General features: G+C 43.6%; 1 protein-coding gene across 1 annotated transcript in view; it reads left to right on the forward strand.

Annotated features, from left to right (window-relative positions):
- The window catches only part of commd5 (COMM domain containing 5), a 58,226-nt gene extending 32,919 nt beyond the window's left edge, over window positions 1-25,307 (forward strand). Inside the window, exons 7-8 of the mRNA XM_033030277.1 lie at window positions 2,826-2,901; window positions 24,531-25,307. Coding sequence (XP_032886168.1) covers window positions 2,826-2,901; window positions 24,531-24,632 — 178 coding nt within the window. The 3' untranslated portion in view covers window positions 24,633-25,307. The remainder of the gene's footprint in view (window positions 1-2,825; window positions 2,902-24,530) is intronic.
- The last annotated feature ends 1,714 nt before the right edge of the window (window positions 25,308-27,021 follow it).

Consider the following 27,021-nt stretch of genomic DNA (forward strand, 5'->3'; position numbering starts at 1 on the left):
TTTTATTGTCATGTATACCGAGGTACATGAAAAGCTTTTGTTTGCTTGCTATCCAATCAAAGCAAATAATACTATACATGAATACATTTACGCCAAACTTAAGTACAAAAGGTGGAACGATGACAATGGTGCAGAGTGCAGAATATAGTTCCCAGCATTGTGGCGTAATAGTCCTAGGGAAAAGTCCATTGTTTGCAATGAGGTAGGTTGAAGAATCGGGACAGTACCCTCACTTATGGAAGGACTGTTCAGAAGCCCGAAAACTGAGAGGAAGAAGCTGTTCCTGGGACTGGCGGTACTCACATTCAACCTTCTGTGTTGTCTGCCCAATGGGAGCGGGGAGAAGGAGGAATGACTGGGGTGGGACAGGTCTTTGATTATGTTGGCTGCTTTTCCTAGGCATCATGAAATACAAATACGGTGAAATCAGGCACGTGCGGTCAGGGTGGGCAAGGTAGGCAGTGCCTAACCTGACTAAAATTATAAAATGGTAATTATTAAATATAAATAGTAAAGGCACGGGAGAATTATGCCTACCTAAGAGATCGATTTCTTAGGTAGGCATAATTCTCCCATGCCTTTCATCTGCAGTACATGTAATACGCAAAAGTATGTGCAGTTCACGTGCCGTCGACTATGCTTCAAGCCTTCAATGACAAGGGGAGCTGAAGGCAGCTGAAATTCTGCCTTTGCACCATGGACTGCGTGCACGTGCTGTGCAGCGCAAGTTTCATGGCGGGTTTTTCAAACATGGATTGTCATTATCTTAAGAAACAAAGACAGAAGAATGGAGTTCCTCAATTGTAACCTCAATTGGTCCCTTGATCGTGCTGACACAGGAGTAAGCTCCACCACCTGCTGTCCTGTTATCCATTGCCCACTGACCCGCTCTTGAGCTGGTCTCCTCACTGTCCGGTCTACATTGAAAGACACAGACCGGGCAGTGAATGCCATGTAGTGTCACCCAACAAGTGAAGCCATGTCCTGCTCCCGGCGGCAGTCGGAATTTAAGGATTTGCGGGAAGCGGCTGACATGAGCGAGGCCGACGAGCGTCAGGAGAGAGGTGTTCAGATGGAGAGCACTGTCAGAGGTGAGCGGGCCGGTAGAAGGCACTGAGGTCCCGGCATCTGCTCGCAGCCACCCGAGCTACTTCCCTCCCTAGCCACAACGCAGTGGCTCCGCGCCCGGAGCGCCGCGGTTGCAGTGAGTGAGTGAGTGAGTAAGTGAGTTGCTGGCATGATCCTCGACCCCCTCCTTCTCAACGCTCTTGCCCGCGCTGACCAGGGCCAGACTCCCCACATGCTGTGAAAGGAACTCTCGGCGAGAGGGCCTGAAATATTCGGGCCGCCCATAGCGACTGCGGAGGCCTCAAAGGCCCTGGTGAACACGAGGAAGAGGACTGAACTTTATTGCCTTCCCTCACAGTGGGAAACGTTGGTTCATGTTAAATTCTATTGTGTTCTTTTTATTCGTATGGCTGTATGGTAATTCAAATCTCACTATACCAATTAGTACATGTAATAATAAATGTCTCTTGAACTCTTGGGTTCGGTGCTGGGCCCGTTACTGTTTGTCATCTACATCAATGATTTGGATGAGAACATTCGTGGCAAGATTAGCAAGTTTGCTGATGATACAAAAGTGGGTGGTTTTGCAGATAGTGAAGATGGTTGTGAAAGATTGCAGGATCTGGATCGATTGGCAAGATGGGCTGAGGAATGGTTGATGGAATTTAATACAGAGAAATGTGAGGTGTTGCATTTTGGAAAGTCTTACATGGGCAGGACCTACACAGTGAATGGTAGGTTCCCTGGCGGGTGTTGTAGAGGTGAGGGATTATGGAGTGCAGGTGCATGGTTCCTTGAAGGTAGAGTCGCAGGTAGATAAGGTGGTCAAAAAGACTTTTGGCACATTGGCTTTCATCAGTCAGGGTATTGAGTATAGAGGTTGGGAGGTCATGTAGTTGTACGATACGTTGGTGAGTCCTCATTTAGAGTATTGTGTTCATTTTTGGGCACCATGTTATAGAAAATATGTTGTCAAGCTGTAAAGGGTACAGAGAAGATTTATGAGGCTGTTGTCAGGACTGGAGGGTGTGAGATATAGGGAGAGGTTGAGTAGGCTGCGACTCTATTGGACGCATGAGGATGAGGGGAGATCTTATAGAGGTGTAAACAATCATGAGAGGAATAGATTGGATCGATGCACAGAGTCTCTTGCCCAGAGTAAGTGAATCGAAGACCAGAGGACATAGGTTTAAGGTGCAGGGGAAATTATTGATTTAATCGGAATCTGAGGGGTAACTTTTTCACACAAAGAGTGGTGAGTGTATGGAACCAGCTGCCAGAGGACATGGTTGAGGCTGAGTATCCCAATGTTCAAGAAACAGCTAGACAGGTACATGGATTGGGCAGGTTTGGAGGGATATGGACCAAGCACAGGTAGGTGGGACTAGTGTAGCTGGGATATGTTGGCCGGTGTGGGCCAGTGGGCCGAAGGGCCTGTTTCCACATTGTATCACTCTATGACTCTATGGCACTTATCTTGGCCTTAAAGCCCCGTGGCACTAGGCCGGGGTTGCAAAGGACGGCCTGGCCTGGCATTACTGTTAGTGTCCTCCGCCGCTCAGTACCGCTGCAGACCGCGTCCGATCTGTGCGCTTGTTTGACCTCTGTGGGGTCTTCAGCAGTGCCCGGTCCCTGCGATCCCCACCGGCTGCTGCAGGGTCTCCAGCGGCCCACTCCACCCACACCCTGACCCACGAACGTGCCGTCTCCTCCAGCGTGTTCTCACTTTGCTGCTGACTCTGATTCTATGTTTACAGTTCCTTAACCCGTGCACTGCAACCAGCCGTACTGATGCAGTTGAAGTTGTCAGATGGAAACACTCATCGTTTTGAGGTGAGTACTCGTGGGAGCCGAATTATTTTGGGTACAATGTTTCTGCTGATGTGAGACAATAAACCTCTTCACGGCCAGGTCCTGCACAGGCCCACTTCTGTTTTGGGCCCGATATCTGAGGAGGGATGTATTGGTATTGAAGTGGGTTGAGGGGAGGTTTACGTGAATGGTATCAAGAGGGACGAAACTAGCATGGATAGAAGGTTGGACGATTAGCAGAAGGCAAAGAGTGGGAATAAAGGGTTTTTTATGGGTGACTGGCGGTGTTCTGCAAAGGTCAGTGCTGGGGCCGCTACACTTCATGTTGTAGTTCAATGATTTGGATGAGAGAATTGAAGACTTTGTGGCCACATGATGATATGAAGATATGGGGAGGGGCAGGTAGTGTAGAGAAAGTAATAATAATAATAATACATTTTATTTATGGGCGCCTTTCAAGAGTCTCAAGGACACCTTACAAAAATTGAGCATGTAGAGGAAAAACATGTAAGGGGAATGAAATAAATAGTAGAGACATGACTAGTACACAAAGTAAAGACAGAATTCAATACAAAACACAGTATGAGGCAGTAGGGACTCTGCAGAAGGACATGGACAGATTGGGCAAAGAAGTGGCAGATGGAATACAGTATAGCAAATTATGCAGTCGTGCATTTTGGTAGTAGGAATAAAGGCGGATACTATTTTCAAAATGGTGAGGATTCAGAAATCGGAAGTGCAATGGAACATGGGAGTGCTGGTGCAGGATTCCCAAAAGGTTAATTTGCAAGTTGAATCAGTAGTAAGAATGGCTAATACAATGTTTGTATTAATTTCAAGAGGATTATAATATAAAAAACTGGGATGCAATGCTGAGGCTTTATAAGGCCGCATTTGGAGTATTGTGAGCAGTCTTGGAACCCATATCTGAGGAAGGATGTGCTGGCTCTGGAGAGGTTCCAGAGGAGGTTTACGAGAATGATCCCAGGAATGAGTAGGTTAACATGATGACCATTTAATGGCACTGGGCCTGTACTCGCTGGAGATTATAAGAATGCAGGGGGATCTCATTGAAATCTACTGGATAATGAAAGGCCTGGATAGAATGGACATAGAAATGATATTTCCAGTAGTGGGTGAGTCCAGTACCAGCGGGCACAGCCTCAGACGTACCTTTAGAATCAACTCTATTTTTGTGGCCAGATGATGGTGAATCTGTGGAGTTCATTGCCACAGAAAGCTGTGGAGATCATCATTGGATATTTTTAAATGGGAGGTTGCCAGATTCTTGATTAGTAAGGCCGTCAGAGATTACAGGGAGAAGGCAGGAGAATGTGGTTAAGAGGGAAAAATAGATCAGCCGTAATTGAACGGTGGAGTAAGCTCAATGGGCCAAATAGCCTAATTCTGTCCCGATGTCTTTTCTAATCTTATGGTCTTATGAACTTGATTTCAACACGAGACCTCAGATTCTGGAATCTTGAGCACTAAAAAGTGCACAAAGAGCTCAAGCAGCATCTATCGAGGAAATGGCCTAATTCTGCTCCTATGTCTTATGGTCATATAGTCTTATGGCACTGGCTGACAAAACCACAGCTGAAGCATTTAAGAACGTGCGACACTTTACAGCTTGTAGTGCTGACTGCAGCAACACATTGTGTAACAGCACGTCCCTGGCTCCATGCCTCGAAGATGGGTGAGAGCTGGTTAATAGAAAACATTGATGCTGCAGTTAGATCTTTTAGTGCTTCATGAGATCAATTCGATCGAGCTGTAGAATGTCATTGCACTTGATTGATTCAGGGTTGTAATCCAATGCGGAACCGTAGAAGGGCATTTCCATGATTTGGAACACCAGCAACTAAAGATAGACACAAAAAGCTGGAGTAACTTAGCGGGACAGGCAGCATCTCAGGGGAAAGGAATGGGTGATGTTTCAGGTCGAGACCCTTCTCCAGACCAGTAACTAAAGTTAGTTTAGTTTGAAACAGGCCTTTCAGTCGAGTCCACACCCGACCATCGATCACCCATTCGTACCAGTTCTACGTTATCTCACTTCCACATCCACTGCCTACACACCAGAGGTAATTTAGAGGCCAATTGACCTACAAAACCCGCACATCGCTGGGATGTGGGAGAAAACCAGCTCGGCCGGAAGAAACCCACATAGTGACAAGATTATTTAGATAACTGAAGTTAAATTCCCAGTTACTGGAATTAATCCCAATAAAATTCCCAGTTCCCAATTATAATGTTTGAACTTTATAAGTCCTTTGATCAACTGTCAAGGTCCCTGCACTATTATCCCAGTTACTAAACTATTACTCTGCTCTTCTCAACTGTGTTGAAAAGGTTTCTTGTCTACATTCTTTAGTGATTGATTATTGGACTCTACTCACAGAGTTCGAGGGATAGATCTTCATGTACTGCCAAAGATCCATCTAGCCTAAAAATACAACCACCAATAGAAATGGAGCATAACTGCGTGCAGCGAAACGTTTCAGGGACTTTCGAAATGATTCACCTCAGCTTGTGAGTGTTGGGTTTCTTTTACACAAGGGTTATAAACCTGAAGATCTGTGCAATGAGTAAGTTGCCTAGATGCAGTCTAAGCTGCTAATTGGTGCAGGACTCTTGCGCACTGGTGGTAAGAGCCAAAGATCTTATAGCGGAGCCGCTATAAGATCTTTGGTAAGAGCTACCTGCAGTTTGAGTTGCCCAATAGACATTGAGAGGGGTCAGTGTAGAAATTTAATGGCTACTAGAACTTGAGATGCATCAAACTTATATAAGGATGCAATGCTGCCAATAATAGACTTTATATAACCATTTGGTCAGCTGCCATTGCTGAGCTGACTTCTATTTTAGTTTAGTTTAGAGATACAGCTCGGAACACCTTCGGCCCACCGAGTCCATGCCGACCAGCAATCCCCGCGCAATAACACTATCCTACATACACTAGGGACAATTTACAATTTTGCAGAAGCCAATTAACCACAAAATGAAAGCAGAACTATTTAATCTTGTAAAACTTGTTGTGTGAAGTTGAATCTAGATTTGAACTTTTCTCCATTAAATTATATGTACAGTAAAGGACTCCATATTTCACCATTCTGGTTGCCCCTTGATAGCTCATCTGTTCCCATTATTCCGTGATCCCATTTAAAACCCTGGTGTCAATATCCGATCTCCAACCAAATTCATTCCATGCCAGATTTATTTGTACTCCCAGTGACCTTTCAACCCAAGTTTAAAATTCTTAGCATGATTAAATCTATTCATGGCATCATTTCTCCTGCTCTTTGTAACATTTTCCAGCCCTACAATCGACACAACCTCGCCAAAGTCTCCGTTCTTTTGCATTTCCGTTACGAGGCAAATTTTGTATCGCACTATGTTTTATCTATAGTGACATGCTCTGAGACTGTGCTGGTTACATTCTCTTCACTTAAAGCTGGATAAACGTTTTTGATCTTATACCCCCTCGCATTCTTTATAATTCACATTGAGTACGGATGTCAGCTTACAAAAATTTCTGCCTTCAATTAGAGTTGGGCACCGTGCCTTCAGCTGTCTAGGCCCAGTATTGATTCCTGTTTAATTGTAGTTCCAAAGACAAATCAACTTTTGCTTGCAGCGAAATAAAATACCTATATTAAACTCAGATTCAGATTCAATCTTTATTGTCATTGTACAGTGTACAGTACAGAGACAACGAAATGCAGTTAGCATCTCACCCAGAAGAGCAAACAGAATAATGGAACAGCAAAATATATATATGTACATACATTAGCAATAGTGCAATTTTTCTGGGGGAAGGAGTGTCCGGGGGGGGGGGGTGACTGGCAATCACCAAGGTGCAGAGTTAAGTTGTGTAACAGCCGCAGGGAAGAAGCTGTTCCTGAACCTGCTGGTCCGGCAACGGAGAGACCCAAGAGACTCAGACCCAAGATTTAGGGGTTTAACAACTGCTCGACTCCAGCTTCTGAGTTTTGCTTTGTTTTATCAAGGGTTAAAACAACTGAAGATCTGGAATCCCTGAATAACTTGCTAAGATATAACTTAAGTTCTTAGTTTACTGTGGGTGTTAAACTTGTTGCATGATGACTAAGATCTGATTGCAGCTTGGGTTACTCAATGAATACTGAGATGGGTCAGTGTTGAAATTAATGATAATTAGAATTTGAGAAACATTAAATTTGTATTAAGTAAGTTTATTGGTCAAGTATTCACATACAAGGAATTTGCCTTGGTGCTCCGCCCACAAGTAACAACATGACATACAGTGACAGTTACGAATGACTCAGAAAACACTAAACATTAATAATAGTAAAACATTAATGATAAAACACCATTGATCATGTGAACCAACAAAATACCAGATCAAAGGGAGGCTACAGATTTTTGGCTGTTGAGTAGAGCAACTACTCGTGGATAAAAACTGTTTTTATGTCTGGCTCTGACAGCTTTGACAGTCCGGAGTAGCCTTCCAGAGGGAAGTGATTCAGAGAGTTTGTGGCCAGGGTGAGAGGGGTCAGAGATGATCTTGCCTGCTCGCTTCCTGGCCATTGCAGTGTACAGTTCATCAATGAAGGGAAGGTTTCAGCCAATAACCTTCTCTGCTGATCGGACGATTCGCTGCAGCCTCCAGGTGTTGTGCTTGGTGGCTGAGCCAAACCAGACCATGATGGAGAAGGTGAGAACAGACTCTACGATGGCCGTGTAGAATTGGACCATCATTACCTGTGACAGATTGTGCTTCCTCATCTGCTGTAGGAAGTACATCCTCTGTTGTGCCTTTTTGACTGTGGAGTCGATGGTAGCCCCCCACTTAAGGTCCTTGGAGATGATGGTTCACAGGAACTTAAAAGACTCCACAAATGTGACTGTGGTGTTGTTGGTGGTGAGTGGGGTGAGGGGAGGGGGAGCTCTCCTAAAGTCTACAATCAATTCCATTGTCTTAATTGCATTGAGCTCCAGGTTGTTGCGATGGCACCAGGATGCCAGTTGTGACACTTCCTGACTGTAGGCAGATTCCTCCCCATCCTGGATCAGTCCAATCAGGATTGTGTTGTCCACAAACTTGAGAAGCTTGACAGTAGAGTCAGTGGAGGTGCAGTCGTTGGTGTAGAGGAGAGGGGAGAGTACTCGGCCTTGCAGTGCTCCTATGCTGAGGGTTTGCGGGTCCGAGATGTGCTTTCCCAGCCTCACATGCTGCTTCCTGTCTGTCAGGAAGCTGGTGATCCACCGACAGAGGGCTTCAGGCACAGTCAACTCGTAAAGTTTGGAGTGTAGTAGATCTGGCACAATGGCGTTGAATGCAGAGCTAAAATCAACAAACAAAATCCTCGCATAGGTCCCCTGGCGGACTAGGTGCTGGAGGATGAAGTGCAGGTCCAGGTTGACTGCGTCATCCACCGATCTATTGGCCCTGTATGCAAACTGCAGAGGGTCCAGCAGTGGGTTTGTGATATTTTTCAGCCTGGCCAGCACAAGCCTGTCAAGGGTCTTCATGACTACAGAGGTCAATGCAACAGGCCTGTAGTCATTAAGACCAGTAATCCTTGCCTTTTTGGGTACAGGAACAATAATGGAGACTTTGAAGCAGGCAGGGACAGTACAAGTTTGCAGGGACTGGTTGAAAATGTCTGTGAAGACCGGTGCCAGTTGTTCGGCACAGAGCTTGGGAGTAGAGGGGGAAACATTGTCCGGTCCTGGAGATTTTAGACTGTCGGAGTTGTCTGAGTTTTGCAGTAAACCAGGGTTTGTTGTTGTTGAACCAGGTCCGGGCTGGTTGGAATGCAACTGTCCTCACAAAAGCTGACGTATGATAATACAGCGCCTGTATACTCATCGAAGCTTGTGGTTGCTTCCCTGAACACATTCCAATCCGTGCAGTAAAGGCAGGATTGTAGGTTCTCGTTGCCCTCGCTTCTCCACTTTTTCGTTGTTCTGACCACAGGCTTAACAACTTTTAGTTTCTGCCTGTAGGTCGGAATAAGGTGAACTAGACAATGATCAGAGAGACCCAGACCCGCCCGGGGAACAGAGCGATATGCGTAACAGTGGTCAAGTGTTCTCTCCCCTCTGGTGGGGCAGGTAACATGAAGTCTGTACTTTGGAAGGTCACGGCTGAGGTTAGCTTAGTTAAAGTTCCCCAAAACAATGACCATGGAGTCCGGGAAGTCACTCTCTACCTTCAATACCTGGTCAGCAAGTTACTTTTGCATCTCACGTACGCAGGCTTGGGGGGGAATGTAAACTCCAGCGAGAATATAGGAGTTAAATTCCCTCGGAGAGTAGAAGGGTTTGCAGTTTATAAAGAGGGATTCTAGGTTGGGAGAGCAGAAATTTGACAGTACCGTGATGTCGCTGCACCAGTCCTGGTTGGTATAGAAACTTATTCCACCGCCTCTTGATTTCTCCGCCGCCTCCACTTCGCGGTCCGCTCTGTGAAGTTGGAAGCCAGCCAGTTGCAGCACGCTGTCCGGGGTCGACTCACACAACCAGGTCTCGGTGAAACACAGGGCAGCATCTCGAGAGAAGTCCTTGTTTGTCCGGCGCAGGAGTCGCAGTTCGTCCACTTTGTTCTTGAGAGACCGTACGTTTGCCAGGAATATGCTCGGGAGTGGTGTGCGTGATCCTCGTTGGCGGAGTTGGGTGAGTGCTCCAGAGCGCTTCCCACGGGTCCTCCTCCGTCTCAAGACCTTGAACGTAGCCACAGCCCCGCCGACGAGTATGTCCAAATAATCCAGCGAGTGAGAGAAATCCAGAACGATGTTTGGAGGTACCGTATGTTCGATGTTTATGAGCACCTCTCTCGTGAAAGTAACCTTTGTAAGGTTTTCAAAGACGGCACAAACAAACAAACACATACAAAACAGCAAGGAGCAGTACATCGTGGCCGCTATCGCCAGCGCCAGCAGATGCCATGAACCTGGAGGTCACTGTTTTCAGACTTGTATCTTCTTCCAGATAGGAGGAGTAAAACGAGAGAGTAGCCAGGGTGGTGTGGGTCTTTGATGAAACTGGCTGTCTAGAGTTGCCTATAGATCCTTTTGATGGTGGGTACACAGTTCATCAGTCACACTGGCCATTGGCATACATTGCAAATTCTGCAGATATTAGCATACTCCATTTTGCATTTAGGATATCTGTTCTAAATCAAGAAAAGATTAGATGACATTTATTCAAAACACCGTCAGTTGTATTTGAGGTGATTCTGGCCACTTCAGTGAAGTTCACAATAATTACACACGAGCACAAAGATCAGCACAAATCTTTATCCACAGTTTAGCCACAATGTCAGGTCAAAGTAACGAGAACTTCAATGTGCCAAAGAAATATCACACTTCAAAATCGTTTAACCTGATCCTGGGACAGTTGAGACAACCGTACAATCTGAATGCTACTTTTTATGACAATCTGTTTAATAAGTAATTCCTTATGTAACAAAGCCGATGCTATAAATTGTTGACCTTTAGATTTTTTTGCACAATTAATTCATCTCAAAATGTAAGTGAAATGTTCAGTCTCCTGTTACTTGCGCATTGCATTGGCTGTTCTTGCTGAATAATGACTTGCATTTCCTTCTGATCTTGCTCATCTGCAACCAAATAAATAACGTGCATCTCCACCATGGCAATGTTTCACCCTAACCAATTCCGTTCATCTCACTTACAAAATCACGCGATAACCTCTAAGGAATCCTGACGACTGCGCAGGACTGGCAGCTTTCCGTAGACCTGGTGAAACAGCTGAAGTTCCCACAGCACATTGCCACGACCACCCTGAGGCCAGATATCCTCCTGGACTCAGAGGCGACCAAAAACATCGTCTTGTTGGAACTGACAGTGCCGTGGGAGGACCGTCTGGAGGAGGCCCACGAGAGGAAGATGGCCAAGTATGAAGAGCTGGTCATAGACTGCCGCAAGCAGGGCTGGAAGGCAAGGTGTATGCCCATCGAGGTTGGCTTCAGAGGTTTTGCAGGGCAATCACTCTACAAAGCCTTGGGCATCAACGGAGTGGCGAGGAGAAGGGCCATCAAGAACACCACAGAGGCAGCGGAGAAGGCCTCGAGATGGCTCTGGGTCAGGAGAGGAGGTCCATGGGGAGGAGCGAATGTCACCTAAACACAAGTCGTGGTCTGATCAACCACGGCTGGGTCGCCTGGTTGAGGGTGTCTGATGTTGAAAGACCCGAAACACCCAATGACCCCAGGTTACATCACTGACGATGTGTTCAGGAGCATCTATCGATGTATTTGTATCAATAGCAGAATTTGTTTTCAGATTATAGGCCATCCCTGGGTAATGAATAGGTTCCAATTTTACATTCTTCTCAAAGTCGATGTCCATAAGTTGGAAAGTACACAGTAATCACTCAATATGTTAGCCATACCTTCACAGTTTTGTAATGAACAGATTTAATAACATGTAGGGTAGAAAGGAACAACTATTAATAGTGGCGAGAGAAAACACCAGTCCTGCTGCTCATATGAATGAATGTACATCATTTTTTTTAAATTTAATAAAATTATGGGAGCTTGTCTGTATTTAGTGGTGTCCGTAAATTCAATGTTCGTGACCCAGGAACAGCCAGCATCGCAAATGTCACATCTTCCATCTCTTTGTGCATTGCTTTAGAGCATAAGTTTTGTGTCATCAACAGTATTCTCTGAGGTCTAATTTAGTATTTTGAGAACAATTTGGTTAATCTGTTGCAACATTCACCATTTGCCATCTACAGATATATAATTCAACCACGTTGCTGATGACACAATTGCCAAGAGCTTCGGCTTGCTTTGTGCGTATCTCTTCGCTGTTTTTAATATCCTTGATGCACAGGGACATTGTCCATGTGCCTCAATGTTGCCCCAGATTCCTGAGATGCACGATACAAAATAATCTCCCACTTGAGGTCATCTATCCAAGAATGATGAAGGGGCAGCCGTTAATAATAAACAATTAAAGTAAAACTTCGTGGCATTTTCCCCCAAAACTAATTTCCATTTCTCCATGTAATTCTCAGAGGAGCTTCAAGTCTTTAGATGAATGGCACTTAAGCTGGTATCAAATGTGTCCTAGTAATTAGATTCCTGTCACGTCTATTGGTGTTGGGATCTCCAAATATGTTTTCATTTTGGCTGGTTCTGGATCGAGTCCCTGGTTTTATGTACAAACATAATAAAAAGGAACTGCAGATGCTGGTTTATACCAAAGATCAACACAAAATGATGGACTAACTCAGCGGGTCGGACAGCATCTCTGGATAAAATGGATAGATTATATTTCTGGTTGGGACCCTTCTTCAGACTCTCTTCAGTCTGAAGAAGGGTCCCGATTCGAAACGTCACCTATCCATGTTCTCCAGAGATGCTGCCTGACCTGCTGAATTACTTTAGCATTTTAATGGTTCAACTAACTGTTTTTTATTGTCACATGTACCTATATACAGTAAAATTCCTTTGTATGCACAAAATTCAGTAAGATTTTACTATACATAAGCACAATCATACCCAAGTACGAGAATGTAAGACTGTAAGGTTACACTGACGAAGAACACAATTCCCCATGTTTCCTGCACCATCTTGTATCCTTAAAAATGTCTTATTTTGGCCTTGAAATCCCGTTGGCCTGGCGGTGTACCTCGGTCAGAGTTGCTGGGGTCGGCCTGGCCTGGTGATGCTGTTACTGTTCTCCACCGCTGCCAATCTCCACATGTTGTGTCTATCCCTGGTTTTAGTTACGTGTCCAGTAATGTCCTGACTCGAAAGCTTGGCTTTTATTTTTCTATACACTATTCCAAAGTTACTTACACTACCATGGGCTTGATTTTCTAACATTTATACACAAAGAATTGCAGATATTGGTTTAGAAAAAAAAAGGCACAAAGTGCTGGAGTTACTCAGTGGGGCAGGCAGCATCTCAGGAGGATGAAGGCCAAATAAATAAATCTTCTGCCTTTGTCCACCTATCTGCCTATCACCCCCACGCCCCTCGCCTGTTTCCACAAATCACTTGCCAGGCTTTGTTCCCCCTCTCCCTCCACCTCTTTTCCAGTTTTCTCTCCACCTCAATTAGTCTGAAGGGTCCCCATCCAAAACCTCACCTATTCATGCCCTCCAGAGACGCTGCCTGACCCGCTGAGTAACTCTAGCACTTTGTGCCTTGTTTTCCAAATTTTTTGTTTTGTTATTTGCATAGTCATTTTCTTTTCACTATCTTGTATAATTTATGTTTAACGTGTACGTGATATATGTTTTAGTGTGTAGTCTGGATCTATGTGTCTGTGATACTGCTGCAAGCAAGATTTTCATCGCACCGCAACCCCACCGCATTGTGCAAATGCCAATAAGCTTGCCCTGACTTGACAGTACCTTTAAGGCAGTACATCAAAATGTTTATCATAACTTGAATCATACCTTCCAGTTTATTACACATCAGCGATGATTTCTGTTGCCCGAGGTCCTTCCAACTACTCGGCGTTAGTCTTTGGAAAACCTGCGTATCGTTCAAAGCAAATAGCCAACAATTCCAGTAGTACCATCCAGTATGGAAAGTAGTTGAATATGATAACTATTCAAATGAACATACCTATGAAAACACATTTCAGATATATAGATCGTAAAAACCTTTAGGACTAGGTTTGTTCATATTAAGTCCAAAGACAGAGCATTGAAACAGGCCCTTCAGCTCACCAAGTCCATGGTGACTATTGATCACCCGTTCACACTGGTTCAACATTATCCCACTTTCTAATCCACTCCCGATACATTAGGGGCAATTTACAGAGGCCAATTAGCCTACAAAGCCGCACGTCGTTAGGTTGTGAGAGGAAGCTGGAGCACCCGGAGTAAACTCACGCAGTCACAGGGAGAGCGTGCAAACTTCTCGCAGATAGCACCCGAAGTTAGGATCGCACCTAGGTCTCTGGTGCTGTGAGGCAGCTGTAATACCCAGTTGTGCCACCTTGCCCGCACATGCTGTGACAATGTACAGTTATATTGTTCATCATTGACAGAGGATAGTGCTGTTTTTAATGATTTTATGCAGGTCATTCGGACCCAAGCATAAACATGGTCATCTAACCAACATAGCCTTTGCACCATTGGAAGATTCAGGCAGTCAATGTTGTTGCCAGAACTGGAATATCTTGACTAACCAGATCTGGTGTTTCATTCAGCTTATCTGATTTGGTCACAGAGACCAACAAAGAACATATTACAATGTATCTACTGTTTCATTAATTCTGATTCATTGCTGTCCATTGAGTTGTTCAATTCCATCACACAATGTTTTTACTGGCTAAATGTATTTTAAGATATATATCATAACTCTCGTGAATGGTGTGCTTTCAGATGTATCATTATCATTGCACTTAATATTACCCTTGTCATACACACCTCTTGTCCCAGTGGAGATCTTACAGTCCAACCTGTATTTTTAGTCAGCACAAGCCAAGATTAGGGCAGCACAGTGGTACATCTGGTAAAGTTGCTGCTCATAGTGCTAGAGATCCAGTTTTGATCCTGACCTCGTGTGCTGTCTATGTGGAGATTACTCGTTCTCCCTGTGACCATATGGGTTTCTTCCAGGTGCTCTGGTTTCCGCCCACATCCCAAGCATGTGTGGGTTTGTAGGTTAATTGATCTCCTTAATTTCCCCTTAAATTGTGTAGGGAGTGGATGAGAGAGTGGGATAACAGAACTAGTGTAAATGGATGATCAGAGGTCAGGTACTCGGTGGGCCGCCGAGCCTGTTTCCATGCTGTATCTCTAAATTGAACTAAACATTTAACCAATACTTACATTTATCACCCAGTAGGAAAAGATACTGCTATAGATTCTGGCTGCCCCATTACAGGAAGGATTTGGAGAGGGCACAGAAGAGGTTTACCAGAAAGCTGCTTAGATTGGAGGGTATTATCTGTGAGAGGTTGGACAAACTTAGATTGTTTTCTCTGGAGTATTGGAAGCTGAGGGGCGACGTGATAATATCTAAACGTCTGAGAGGCACGGATAGAGTAGACAGTCAAAACATTTTCCCCAAAAGTGGAAATATTGGGGATTAGAGGACAGCTCTAAGGTGAGAGTGGCAAAGTTTAAAAATGACCAGGGCAAATGTTTTACACAGAGAGTGTTGGGTGCCTGGAACATGCTGCTGGGAGTAATGGTAGAGGCAAATGCGATAGTGGACTTTAAGATGCTGTAAGATGAGTAGAAACAAAGAACTGCAGATGCTGGTTTATACTAACGATAGACGCAAAGCACTGGAGTAACTCAGCGGGTTACATTCTGATGAAGGGTCCCAACCCGAATCGCCACCCATCCTTTTTGGATGCTGTCTGACCCGTTGAGTTACTCCATAGAAACATAGAAAATAGATGCAGGAGTAGGCCATTCGGCCCTTCGAGCCTGCACCGCCATTCAATATGATCATGGCTGATCATCCAACTCAGTATCCTGTACCTTCCTTCTCTCCATACCCCCTGATACCATTAGCCACAAGGGCCACATCTAACTCCATCTTAAATATAGCTTCTCCAGCACTTTGTGTCTATCTGTTGGATAAGTACATGGATATGCAGGGATTAAGGCATACGGATCATGTGCAGGCAGAGATGAATAACGTGACATCGTGTTCGGCACGGATATTAGTGGCTGAAGGGTCTGTACCTGTGGTGTACGGCTCTCTGTTGTATAAGATATAATTGCAGATTTAAAGTTTAAAATCTTTGGTGGCTTTCTTATATAAGTGAATTGGAGTAATGCTGTATTAGGCTCTTGCAACTGTCAAGAACTGTTTCAATTTCTCAATGTAACATACTGCTAACCACTAGTCTTAGTAACTATAAATACTGTTGTTCCTAACACCTCATCAATTGTTCACGCAGCTTGATGATTTTCTATGACGAAGGGGAAATCATGCTTGACTAATCTTCTGGAATTTTTTGAGGATGTAACTAAGAAAATGGACAAGGGAGAACCAGTGGATGTAGTACACCTGGACTTTCAGAAAGCCTTTGATAAGGTCCCACATAGGAAATTAGTGGGCAAAATTAGAACACATGGTATTGGGATAGGTTACTGACATGGATAGAAAATTAGTTGGCAGACAGGAAACAAAGAGTAGGGATTAAGGGGTACCTTTCAGAATGGCAGACAGTGACTAGTTGGGTACTGCAAGGCTTGGTGCTGGGACTGCTGCTATTTACAATATACATGTATGATTTATTTTAAGGGATTAAAAGTAACATGAGCAAATTTACAGATGACACATATCTGGGTGGCAGTGTGAACCGTGCGGAGGATGCTATGAGGATGATGGGTGACTTGGACGGGCTGGGCGAGTGGGCAGATGCATGGCAGATGCAGTTTAATGTGGATAATGTGAGGTTATCAACTTGGTGGCAAGAACAGGAAGATAGATTATTATCTAAATGGTGTTCAATTAGGAAAAGGGAAAGTACAATGAGATCCTTCTGCAGTTGTACAGGGTCCTGGTGAAACCACACCTGGAGTATTGTGTGCAGTTTTGGTCTCCAAATTTGAGGAAGGATATTCTTGCTATTGAGGGAGTGCAGCATAGGTTCACGAGGTTAATTCCCAGGATGGCTGGACTGTCATATGTTGAAAGTATGGAGCGACTGGGCATGTATACACTGGAATTTAGAAGGATTAGAGGGGATCTTATTGAAACATATAAGATTATTAAGGGATTAGACACGCTCGAGGCAGGAAACATGTTCCCGATGTTGGCGGAGTACAGAACCAGGGGCGACAGTTTAAGAATAAGGGGTAGGCCATTTAGAACGGAGATGAGGAAAAGGTTTTTCACCCAGAGAGATGTGAATCTGTGGTATTCTCTGCCTCAGAAAGCAGTGGAGGCTGATTCTCGGGATGCTTTCAAGAGAGAGTTATGGGCCTGTCCCTTTTAGGCGAGTGCAGGAGACTATGCGTTCGCCACATGGTCGTCACATGTTCGCGGGTGGTTGCCGGGGAGTCGCCTTCATGGTCGTGAGGAGTTCCCGCATTCTGGGAACTAGTCGCGGCCTCATTATGGTCGGCACGGCAACTAGAATACAGACGCCATGGAGAGTAGCGAGAATTCCCGAGCCGGAGGTGGGTTGCCAGGAGGTCGTAGGTTCTCGTAGGTTGTAGCCTGTGCTGACCGGTGAATTTCATTGGCTCATGGGGGGGGTCTCCACTACCCCCCCCCCCCTTTTAAAGGACTTACCGTACACTGTGCTTTAGACGTCGTTTTACAGCGCCAACCTTCCTGTTCATCGCGATGTGTGTCTGTTTCCTTGGCTTTGCACAGTGTGAATATTTTAGACAGCACTTCCCCCGCTTGCCAGTCGCAACTTGACAGTGGCCGGCAGTCCGCTGAAAAATCGCCTAAGTGGGACAGGCCCATTAGATAGAGCTCTTTGCGGAGTCAAGGGATACGGGGAGAAGGCAGGAACTCACAGCGATCAGCCATGATCGCAGTGAATGGTGGTGCTGGTTCGAAGGGCCGAATGGCCTACTCCCGCATCTATTTATCTGTAAAATGATTGCCCTTAATCTGCACTGCACATTTTATCAAAGCAAAGTACCGTGTATTCCTTGGAACTCATGGTTCTTCTCACAGTTCGAACACTCTCTGATCTTGGAGTTTCATTAACTTTTTTCCTGCCACCGAAGGTTTCTTAGGGTTAGACAGCATCCCCAAAGAACATGGATAGGCAACGTTTCGGATCGGGACAGTGGGTCGGTCTGAAGAAGGGTCCTGACCCGGAATGTCACCTACCCATGTTCTCCAGCGATGCTGCCGGAACCCGCTGAGTTACTCCAGCACTTTGTGTCAAACTTCAGTATAAACCAGCATCTGCAGTTCCTTCCTACACGCTAAGAACGCTTCCTTCTGGAGAAGATAGATGAGATTAGTTACGTGGCGTGAAGCAATTTTTGAGTCAACGGGGCAGAAGGTGAGAGCTGACTGTGAACATATATTACGTACACATAAACATAAATTATACAAGATAGCAAAAAGAAAATGACTATGCAAATAACGAAACAAAAAATTAGAAAAACAAGGCACAAAGTGCTGGAGTTACTCAGCGGGTCAGGCAGCGTCTCTAGAGAGCATGGATAGATGAGCTTTTGGATGGGGACCCTTCAGACTAATTGAGGTAAGGGAGAGAAAACTGGAAAAGAGGTGGAGGGAGAGGGGGAACAAAGCCTGGCACGTGGTTTGTGGGAACGGGCGAGAGGGGTGTGGGTGATAGGCAGAAGGTTTATTTATTTCGCCTTCGTCCTTCTGAGATGCTGACTGACCCACTGAGTAACTCCAGCACTTTGTGTCTTTTTTTCTAAACCAGTATCTGCAATTCTTTTTGTATAAATTTTAGAAAAACAAGCCCATGGTAGTGCAAGTTACTTTGAAAAACATGATATTTTTGTGAACAATCGAAAGAACAGGATATTTTGCTTTGGATAACCAAAGATTTGATCACATTTGGGACTTCATATGAGCAGAATCAGGCCATTTGGCCGATCGTGTCTGGTCTGTCATTCGATCATGGCTGATCTATCTTTCCCTCTCAATCCCATTCTCCTTCCTTCCCTCCGTAACCTTTGAACACCCTTACTAATTCAGAACCTGTCCATCTCTGCCTTAAAAATAACCAATGACTGAGCCTCCACCGCCATCTGTGGCAATGAATTCCACAGATGCCTTTCTTAAAGTTTAGTACAATCCAGGAAGATATTCCAAGAAGAAATGATGGATATGTTGCGGAGTAGAGAAGGATACTGCAGTGAGCTTGGAACGATAATGCCAGGGAGGATAACATGGAATGAATGTGGGTAGAAGCGTGGAAACCTTTTACGTCATACGTGCTGTAGAATTTTTCCCAGTACTGCCAACCACAAAGTAACAAACTCTTTCCTTCAAGGAGACTAAATTCAATAGAAGACCAGATTCTAGCAAGTCATATGATTAGTACAAAACAGTGCTGTGAAAGAGAATTAAAAGTTGTGAGTTCAATGCCGTGCTTATTTTGTGGAAGAAAAGATGCTGATGCAGATGATTAATAAACACACATGTCACATGGCTGGAAAACAAAATAATACCATTTGATTTAGTTTAGAGATACAGCACGTAAACAGGCCCTTTGGTCCATCGAGTCGACACCGACCAACGATCCCCGTACATTAGCACTATCCTACACACGAGGGACAATTTACTATTTTTATCGAAGCCAATTAATGTACAAACCTGTAAGTCTTTGGAATGTGAGAGGAATCCGGAACACCCAGGGAAAACCCACATGATCATAGGGAGAATGTACAAACTTCATACAGACAGCACCCATAGTCAGGATTGAACCTGGGACTCTGGTGCAGTAAGTCAGCAACTCTAACGCTGTGCCATCGGGCTGATTTATATACGAACACAAATGAAGCACTGAACTCTGCCTCTGAAGTTTATGCCTGTTGACCAGTGGAACCAAATTTCAGGCTAGATCACCTCCATGCGTTCTGAATGTGCTATCTTGGCCAAATTACAGTCCCGGAGGCTTTAAAAAAATGAGATACAAGCAATTACAAATAACTTGTCTTCTGTAACCTTTAATAGCTGGGAGATTGGAAGTCACCATTTCTCTAAGATTACCAATACTCTTTTAGGCTTTAGAGATAGTGTTGAAACAGGCCTTTTGGCCCACAGAGTCCACACCAACCAGCGATCATCCCGCATACTAACACTATCCCACACGCTAGGGACAATTTACAATTTTTAAAGAAGCCAATTAACCTACAAACCTGCACATCTTTGGAGTGTGAGAGGAAACCGAAGCATCAAGAAAAAACCAACGCGGTAACGGGGAGAACGTACAAACTCTACATAGACACCTGTTGTCAGGATTGAACCCGGGTCTCTGGCGTTGTGAGGCTGCAAATCTACCACTGTGCTCTATTAAATATTATGGGTTTTTTTTAATTATGACTCTGAGTGACTTGGGAATTATTTCGGTGTTAAAGATGATTATGTAAGTGCAGATTATGTTATTTATGCAGGCAACACCCATTTTATGGCTGTTCAGGGAATGGAAATTCACCCTGACAGAATTCACAAACCACCACCCAAAAATTTGAGATATGCAATGAAATTCACTCACACAGAATTTATGTGAGGGGGGGGGGAGTAAACAAATCAGCACAATGTTTTCTTTCCCACCTAATTTTCTTGATGCTTGTGCTGGTAGAATGGCTTCAAGCTATGGAATTTATTGTATGATCACCATGTTATATGAAGGATGTCATTAAGTGAGAAAAAGTGCAGAGATTTACGAGAGTGTGTGGCAATTAATTCCACAGATTCACCATCCTCTGACTAAATACACTCTTTCTCATCTTCTATATAAAAGTATGTCCTTTGTTCTGAGACTGTGCCCTCTGGTCCTAGACTCTCCCATTAGTGGAAACATGCTTTCAAAATCAACTCTATCCAGGGCCTTTACTATCCCGTAATTTTCACTAAGGTCCCCCTTTTCTTAAGAACATTTTACCATATTAGAACAGGAAAGACAAACAACGGTGGAGCAAGTATGGGACTGGAATTAATTGGATAGCCGCATTTATAGCGAATTAAAGGCCCCCTTCTAGGTTTATTCATTTGAACTTATAATTGCAAATTGCAAGAACATTTGAATGGTCAGTGCATGGAAGTGGCTCTCCTATCCTCACTTCAGTCATGTTAGATCAGCACAGCTGGTAGAGCCACTGCCTGACACCAATAGAGACCTAGGTTCAATACCAACCTCGGATCCTGTCTGCGGAGTTTGCACGTTCTCCCTGTGACCCCATGGGTTTCTTTCGGTATCCTCCCACATCCCAAAGATGTGAGTTTGCAGGTTAATTGGCCTCTGTATATCCCTCCAAGTATGTAGCGTGTGGATAAGAAAGTGGGATAACATAGAACCAGTGTGAACGGGTGATCGATGGCCAACTTCGACTTTGTGCCCAAGGGCCTGTTTTCATGCTGTATATGTGAATCAATTCAATATACCCGTACTAGTTATGAATTAGGACTAAATGGTATCAAATAATATGAAAGGAATAGAATAGTTTGTGTTTGTGTCCGGCATCTAAGTGTTCGACTTATATTAGAACATTCAGATTAGCACTAGGATGTTGAATTTTGTCCATGGGTGATCATGCTTCCAGAGATTTATTGAGCAAAGTTATTCTTTCATAACCATTCTAATGATTGTTTTACATTTTGTTTGGTGTTCTGAATGTAAATAATAGTATGTTTGCGCCTGAGTGCTCCTCACCTGAATGCCTTAAAGCAACCATTCACTAATTGATAATCCTCTTCTACCTAGATTAGCTGTCACCTTCCCATTTGATCTCAGAGGTAGAAATACATACCTTGTAAACCTGCAATGTAAAACCTACGTACATTGAACTTTGCCTCTGAAGTTTCTGCCTGGTGACTTCACTGGATCTGAATGTCAGGCTAGATCACCTCCATGCGTTCTGAATGTGCTATCTTGGCCAAATTCCAGTCTCGGAGGCTTTTAAAAAAATGAGATACGAGCAATTACAAATAACTTGTCTTCTGTAACCTTTAATAGCTGGGAGATTGGGAGTCACCATTTCTCGTCATCTAAGATTACCAATACTCTTAGATTTTAGAGATACAGTGTTGAAACAAGCTTCGGCCCACAGAGTCCACGCCAACCAGTGATAACCCCATACAGTTGCACTATACTACACACTGGGGCCAATTTACAATTTACAAAAGCCAATTAACCCACAAATCTGCATGTCTTTGGAGTGTGGGAGGAAACCGGAGTACCAGAATAAAACCCACGCGGTTATAGGAAGAACCTTCAAACTCCGCACAGACAGCACGATTGAACCTTGATCTCTGACATTGCAAAGCAGCGCCTCTACCGCTCCACTGCATTCCCTCAGACTCCATTTAACCATTTTGTCATGCGAAAGATGCACTTTTGTATAGAATCTGTGAATAGATCTCCAAGGTAAATGGGTCAATGGTACTTTATTCACCTCTGTACCTAAGTACAGTGAAGTTATTTTTTTCCATACAATTCAGTGACATTGGTTAATACATTAAGCACAGTCGTGCTAAGTACAAGAGCGTAAGGCACTCTAGTTACTCCAGCATCTCCCTGTGACTGCGTGAGTTTTCTCCGGGTTCTCCGCTTTCCTCTCACATCACAAAGGTGTGCAGGTTTGTACTGTGCCTACAGTGTTCTGTTGTGCTGAAGCAAAGCAAGAACTTAATTGTCCTACCAGGCACACATGACAATAAACTCTCTTGAATCTTGAATCTTGCACCCACTCCAAAGCCCTCACATCTTTTCTGTAATGAGGCGACCAGAACTGCATGGAATACTCCAAATGCGGTCTGACCAAATTCATGTAGCTGTATCATGACTTCCTGACCATTATACTCAACGCTCCTAGCAATGATACAAGTATACCATTCTGACCAAATTTCACAGATTAGAGAAAGTGAACTTTGTACTAAACTTGTCACATATTAATGATGGAACTTTTGAACATTTAGCTTCAATGGGATTCTATGGTAAGCCAATTTTACATATATATCTTAATTTCATTGAACCATATACTTGGTTGAATATGTGGCATTATTTTTGTCTTGTTTCCATAGTCAAAGGGTAAGGTTGATTAATTTATTTTTGCAGTTATGGAAGTCCGACTCCTCTTGCTTTGTTTCTAGGGTTTTTTTCTATATACATATATGCATAACAGCATGAATTTAAATCTGATTTCCATACATGAATATACAACGTCAGTCATGTGCTACACCTGTTCATCAGAGCCTGGCTCTACTGTGGAATGTAATTAGGAATGTAATTTAGCCTAACCTTATTCATACCTAATGCAATTTAAAGCATAAATGTTGCATTCAATTGTAAGTTAAAAGAGTCGCTACAGTATGCACCAGATTGCACAATTTCAAGCTAAAAAATGCAAAAGCTCCCCCTACCCACACCCTCAACACCCTGTTATATTTTCTTTGAAACTTATTGAAAATGCTAGAAATACATGGAATGAACCACCAGGCTCAAATAGGCCACACAGCCTGAATACTCATTTCATTCTATTCAGTCTAACTTTATTACCAAATTTTTATTCTCCTTTACCTTTCAGTGCATCTACTGTGTGTGCAATAGTAAGGTCAATATCCTTATCACTGTGTGGGTCAAGGAGTTCCTCTAAAATTCCCTTCAGCATCAGTAATGATAATGATTTAATTTTCTAGCTCTGGTTCCCACAAAAAAAAAGGATTTTGTGAGTCACTTCTAGTTTATCATTCCTAGAGAAACATGGGGCAGCACAGTGTCACGGTGGTGGTGTTTCTGCCTCAGGTCCAGACACCTGGGTGTGAGCCTGATCTCGGGTGCTGTCTGTGTGGAGTTTGCACGTTTTCCCTGTTACCGCATTGATTTTCTCCGGGCGCTCCGGTTTCCTCCCACACTACAAAGATGTTGCAGGTTTGTAGGTTAATTAGTTCCATAAATTGCCCCTAGTGTTTAGGATTTGATACTGGGATAACGTAGAATTATTCCACACTGTATCTCTAAACTAAACTAAAGAAAAGACTCATAACCTATACAAGTCTCCACTTAGGTATAATCTTCAAGAGCCAAAAGGATTTAATTGTCACATGTATCAACAACAAAACAAAGAAATTCTTACTTGTGGCAGCAAAACAGGCCGATAAACATAATACAAATAGATAATATATAATAAACAAAATTCAATAAATTAATAACCACAATACTAATGTAAAAAATCCCCAAAGTCCTTAGTGCAACCAAGACAGCCCCTAAAGGTTCATAGAGAGGTTACTATTATGTAGTGTTGAAGAGCCTGATGGTTGTTGGGAAGAAGCTTTTCGTTAATCTGATGGTCACCATTTCCTGATGGCAGGAGTGATATGAGAGTGTGGCCAGGGTGTTGTGGGACTCTGCTGATATTGGTTGCCTGTTTGAGGCAGCACCTCCAATAGCTGCCTGCGATGGTGGTGAGGTAAGTAGCTGTGACGGGCCGGGCAGCATCTACCATTCTCTGTGGTCCCCTTTGTTCCAGTGATCTCCTTTGAACCTTTCAGCTTTACAGATGTCAAACATGGTGCAGAAGTGGAGCCGCTGCCTCACACCGCCGGAGACCCGTGTTCGATCCTGACTGCGCGTGCTGTCTTTATGGAGTTTGCATGTTCTCCCTGTGACCTTGTGGGTTCCTCTGGGTATTCTGGTTTCCCCCCACATTCCAAAGACGTGTGAGTTTGTAGGTTAATTGTCCTCTGTAAATTGCCCCTCTTGTGTAGGATAGAACCAGGTGATTGCTGGTCTGCATGGACTCAGTGGGCTGAAAGGCCTGTTCCCGGACTGTAACTCTAAACAACTCTTTTTAGAAAACTCTTTTTAGAAAAAAGTCGAGGTTTGAGGGAAGACCTGAAATTATTTAAGGAAAGTACTGTGAGTACTAGAAATCCAAAATAAAAAAAAGTTGTAATATCATTGTATGACAAGTTGTCTTTGGTGATTTGCCCATTTAACAAACATATTCAGTCCCTTATTGCTTATTCTTTTCTTCCTTTCAGCTACCTGTTGCCAAGTTCCAGGAATTACGTTACAATGTCGCCCTGATATTGAAGGAAATAAATAATTTGGAGAAAAAAAGCATTCTCAGGATTCAAGATTAGTATATTTCACCTGGTATCATAAAAAACAAACTGGAAATGAACTGGTGTGACAGGAATTTGCCTGCCGTCATCTACAGCAGACAATTTAGCTTTGTACAACGCCCAGAGAACTGCTGCATTATTTCTAGTTTGTATACAGAGGAGCTAATTCATGACGTGTGATTTGAGATTATTGATGCATAGCAGGCTTGAATGGGTTCCCAGTATTCAAAATGTCAAGCCTTACAAAACAAACCAGTGTGTCGATCGTTGCTGGAGTAACTCAGCGGGTCAGGCAGCATCTTTGGCGAGCATGGATAGGCGACGTCTTTGGTCAGGACCCTCTTGACACGAAATGCCAGCTGTCCGTGTTCAATTGATGTTGATTAATAGTGTTGCAACTGGCTTGATAGGTCAACTCAAACTCCATTGTTGGTTTCCAGCAGTTCATTTAAAATGGTAGATGACGTGAGAGAGAAAACAAAACCTGGAAAAATAGATGCCGCAACCTCAGTAAACAATTAAGTAAACAAGGGAAATGATAAAATGGGAATAAGACCAATCCTTGCATTCATATTCCCAATTTGATAAAATATTTTTTGTTAAGTTCAATCACATTTAAGTTAATGTATGGTAAAAGATTGTATCAATTGTTGTACTGAATATGTAATAAAACCTGTATTTGCCTTTCCTATAGTTTTAGACTTTACTTTAGACTTTATAGATACAGTGCAGAAACAGGCCCTTGGCCCACCGAGTCAACCAGCGATCACCCCGTACTCTTAACACTATCCTACACACTACGGACAATTTACAATTTTACAGATGCCATTTAACCTACAAACCTGCATGTATTAGAGTGTGGGAGGAAACCGCAGCTCCCAGAGAAAATCCACGTGGTCACAGGGAGAAAGTACAAACTCCGTAGAGTCAGCACCTGTGGTCAGGATTGAACCCGGGTCTCCGGTGCTGCAAGGCAGCAACTACCGCTGATCATTCTGCATGTTCACCAAACCTCGACGCTATACTGCCTATCCAAAATATTTCTGCTTGCCCAATATGGAGTATGCACTTTATCTTCACAAGGAACTATTCCATTAATCCTTACAGATTTTTAATTCAGATTGATAGAAGACCGTGCTTAAAAGCCAGTGGCACCAAATCCTTAATAAGTCTGAGAAATTCTCAGTATTTTGGTGTGGAAAATAATAGTAATAATGGAAAATAATGAAGTCTTTAAACACGTTCATAACACATACGAACAGAATTAGGCCATTCAGCCCATTAAACCTACTCCGCCTTTCAATCATGGCTGATCTAATTTTCCTTCTCAACCCCATTTTCCTGCCTTCTCCCGGTAACTTTTGACACCGTTACCAATCAAGAGCCTGTCAATCTCCCCTTTTAATCTTTCTAAACTCCAGCAAGTACAGACCCAGAGCCGTCGTCATACGTTAATCCAGCCAATTTAGTCTGGGGGGTTTTTCCCTCCTACTCTCTATGTCCCTTCTTGCACTTATTAGTTCCAGTCCAACTCTTGTGACCTTCATTCTGTGACATTTATCATATGAACAATGACTTGCAGATTTCCTGCAGAGTACATCGCCACTTAGGATGATTACATTTTCACTTAGTTGGTGCTGCCAACAGTGGTTCTGGTGCCAAGATCAACTGTGATCTGGAACTATTTTGGACATTAAGACAATTCACAGGTTAAAAGTTCAAGTGTGAATTAATCACACTTTGTATAATGCCCCAAAACATTTATAATGCCCAAGTACTATTTTGCACCATATGATTTTTCCCTGATCAGTCTCCAAAGTTCTGCATACATAACAACAACATTACATAATCATCGAAATATCAGGCTGATTCATTTTGGGAACATTCACACTTCTGAGTCAGAGGCTGTAATAGTTCAAGCAGTCTTTAGACTTTAGCGGTACAGCTTGAAAACAGGCCCTTCGGCCCACCAAGCGAGCACCAATGACCACCCTGTACACTAGCACTATCCTAGACACTAGGGACAATTTACAATTTTACTAAGGCCAATTAACTTACATGCCTTTGGAGTGTTTGAGGAAACTGGAGCACCTGGAGAAAACCCAAACAATTACAGGGAGAAAGTATAAACTTCACACAGACAGCTCCCGAGGTCAGGATCGAACCCGAGTCTCCCGCGCTGTAAGGCAGCAACTCTACCACTGCCACACGTTGCCACTCCAATGTCGGATTCAGCCTGCCTCTTCAAAGCTTGTCGGAGGTCGTTGTGCACTGTAGGCACTAGCAAAATAACTATTTATTTGGCGTTCTGGCTAAGGTCTCCCCTTTGATCAGTCATTGAAAACAGATTAAGCTGTCATTCATTTAATCTGCTGTTTTTGCACAAATTGGTTGTCATGTTTACCCA

The sequence above is a fragment of the Amblyraja radiata genome, chromosome 12, assembly GCF_010909765.2.
Source record: "Amblyraja radiata isolate CabotCenter1 chromosome 12, sAmbRad1.1.pri, whole genome shotgun sequence".
Taxonomy (NCBI): Eukaryota; Metazoa; Chordata; class Chondrichthyes; order Rajiformes; family Rajidae; genus Amblyraja; species Amblyraja radiata.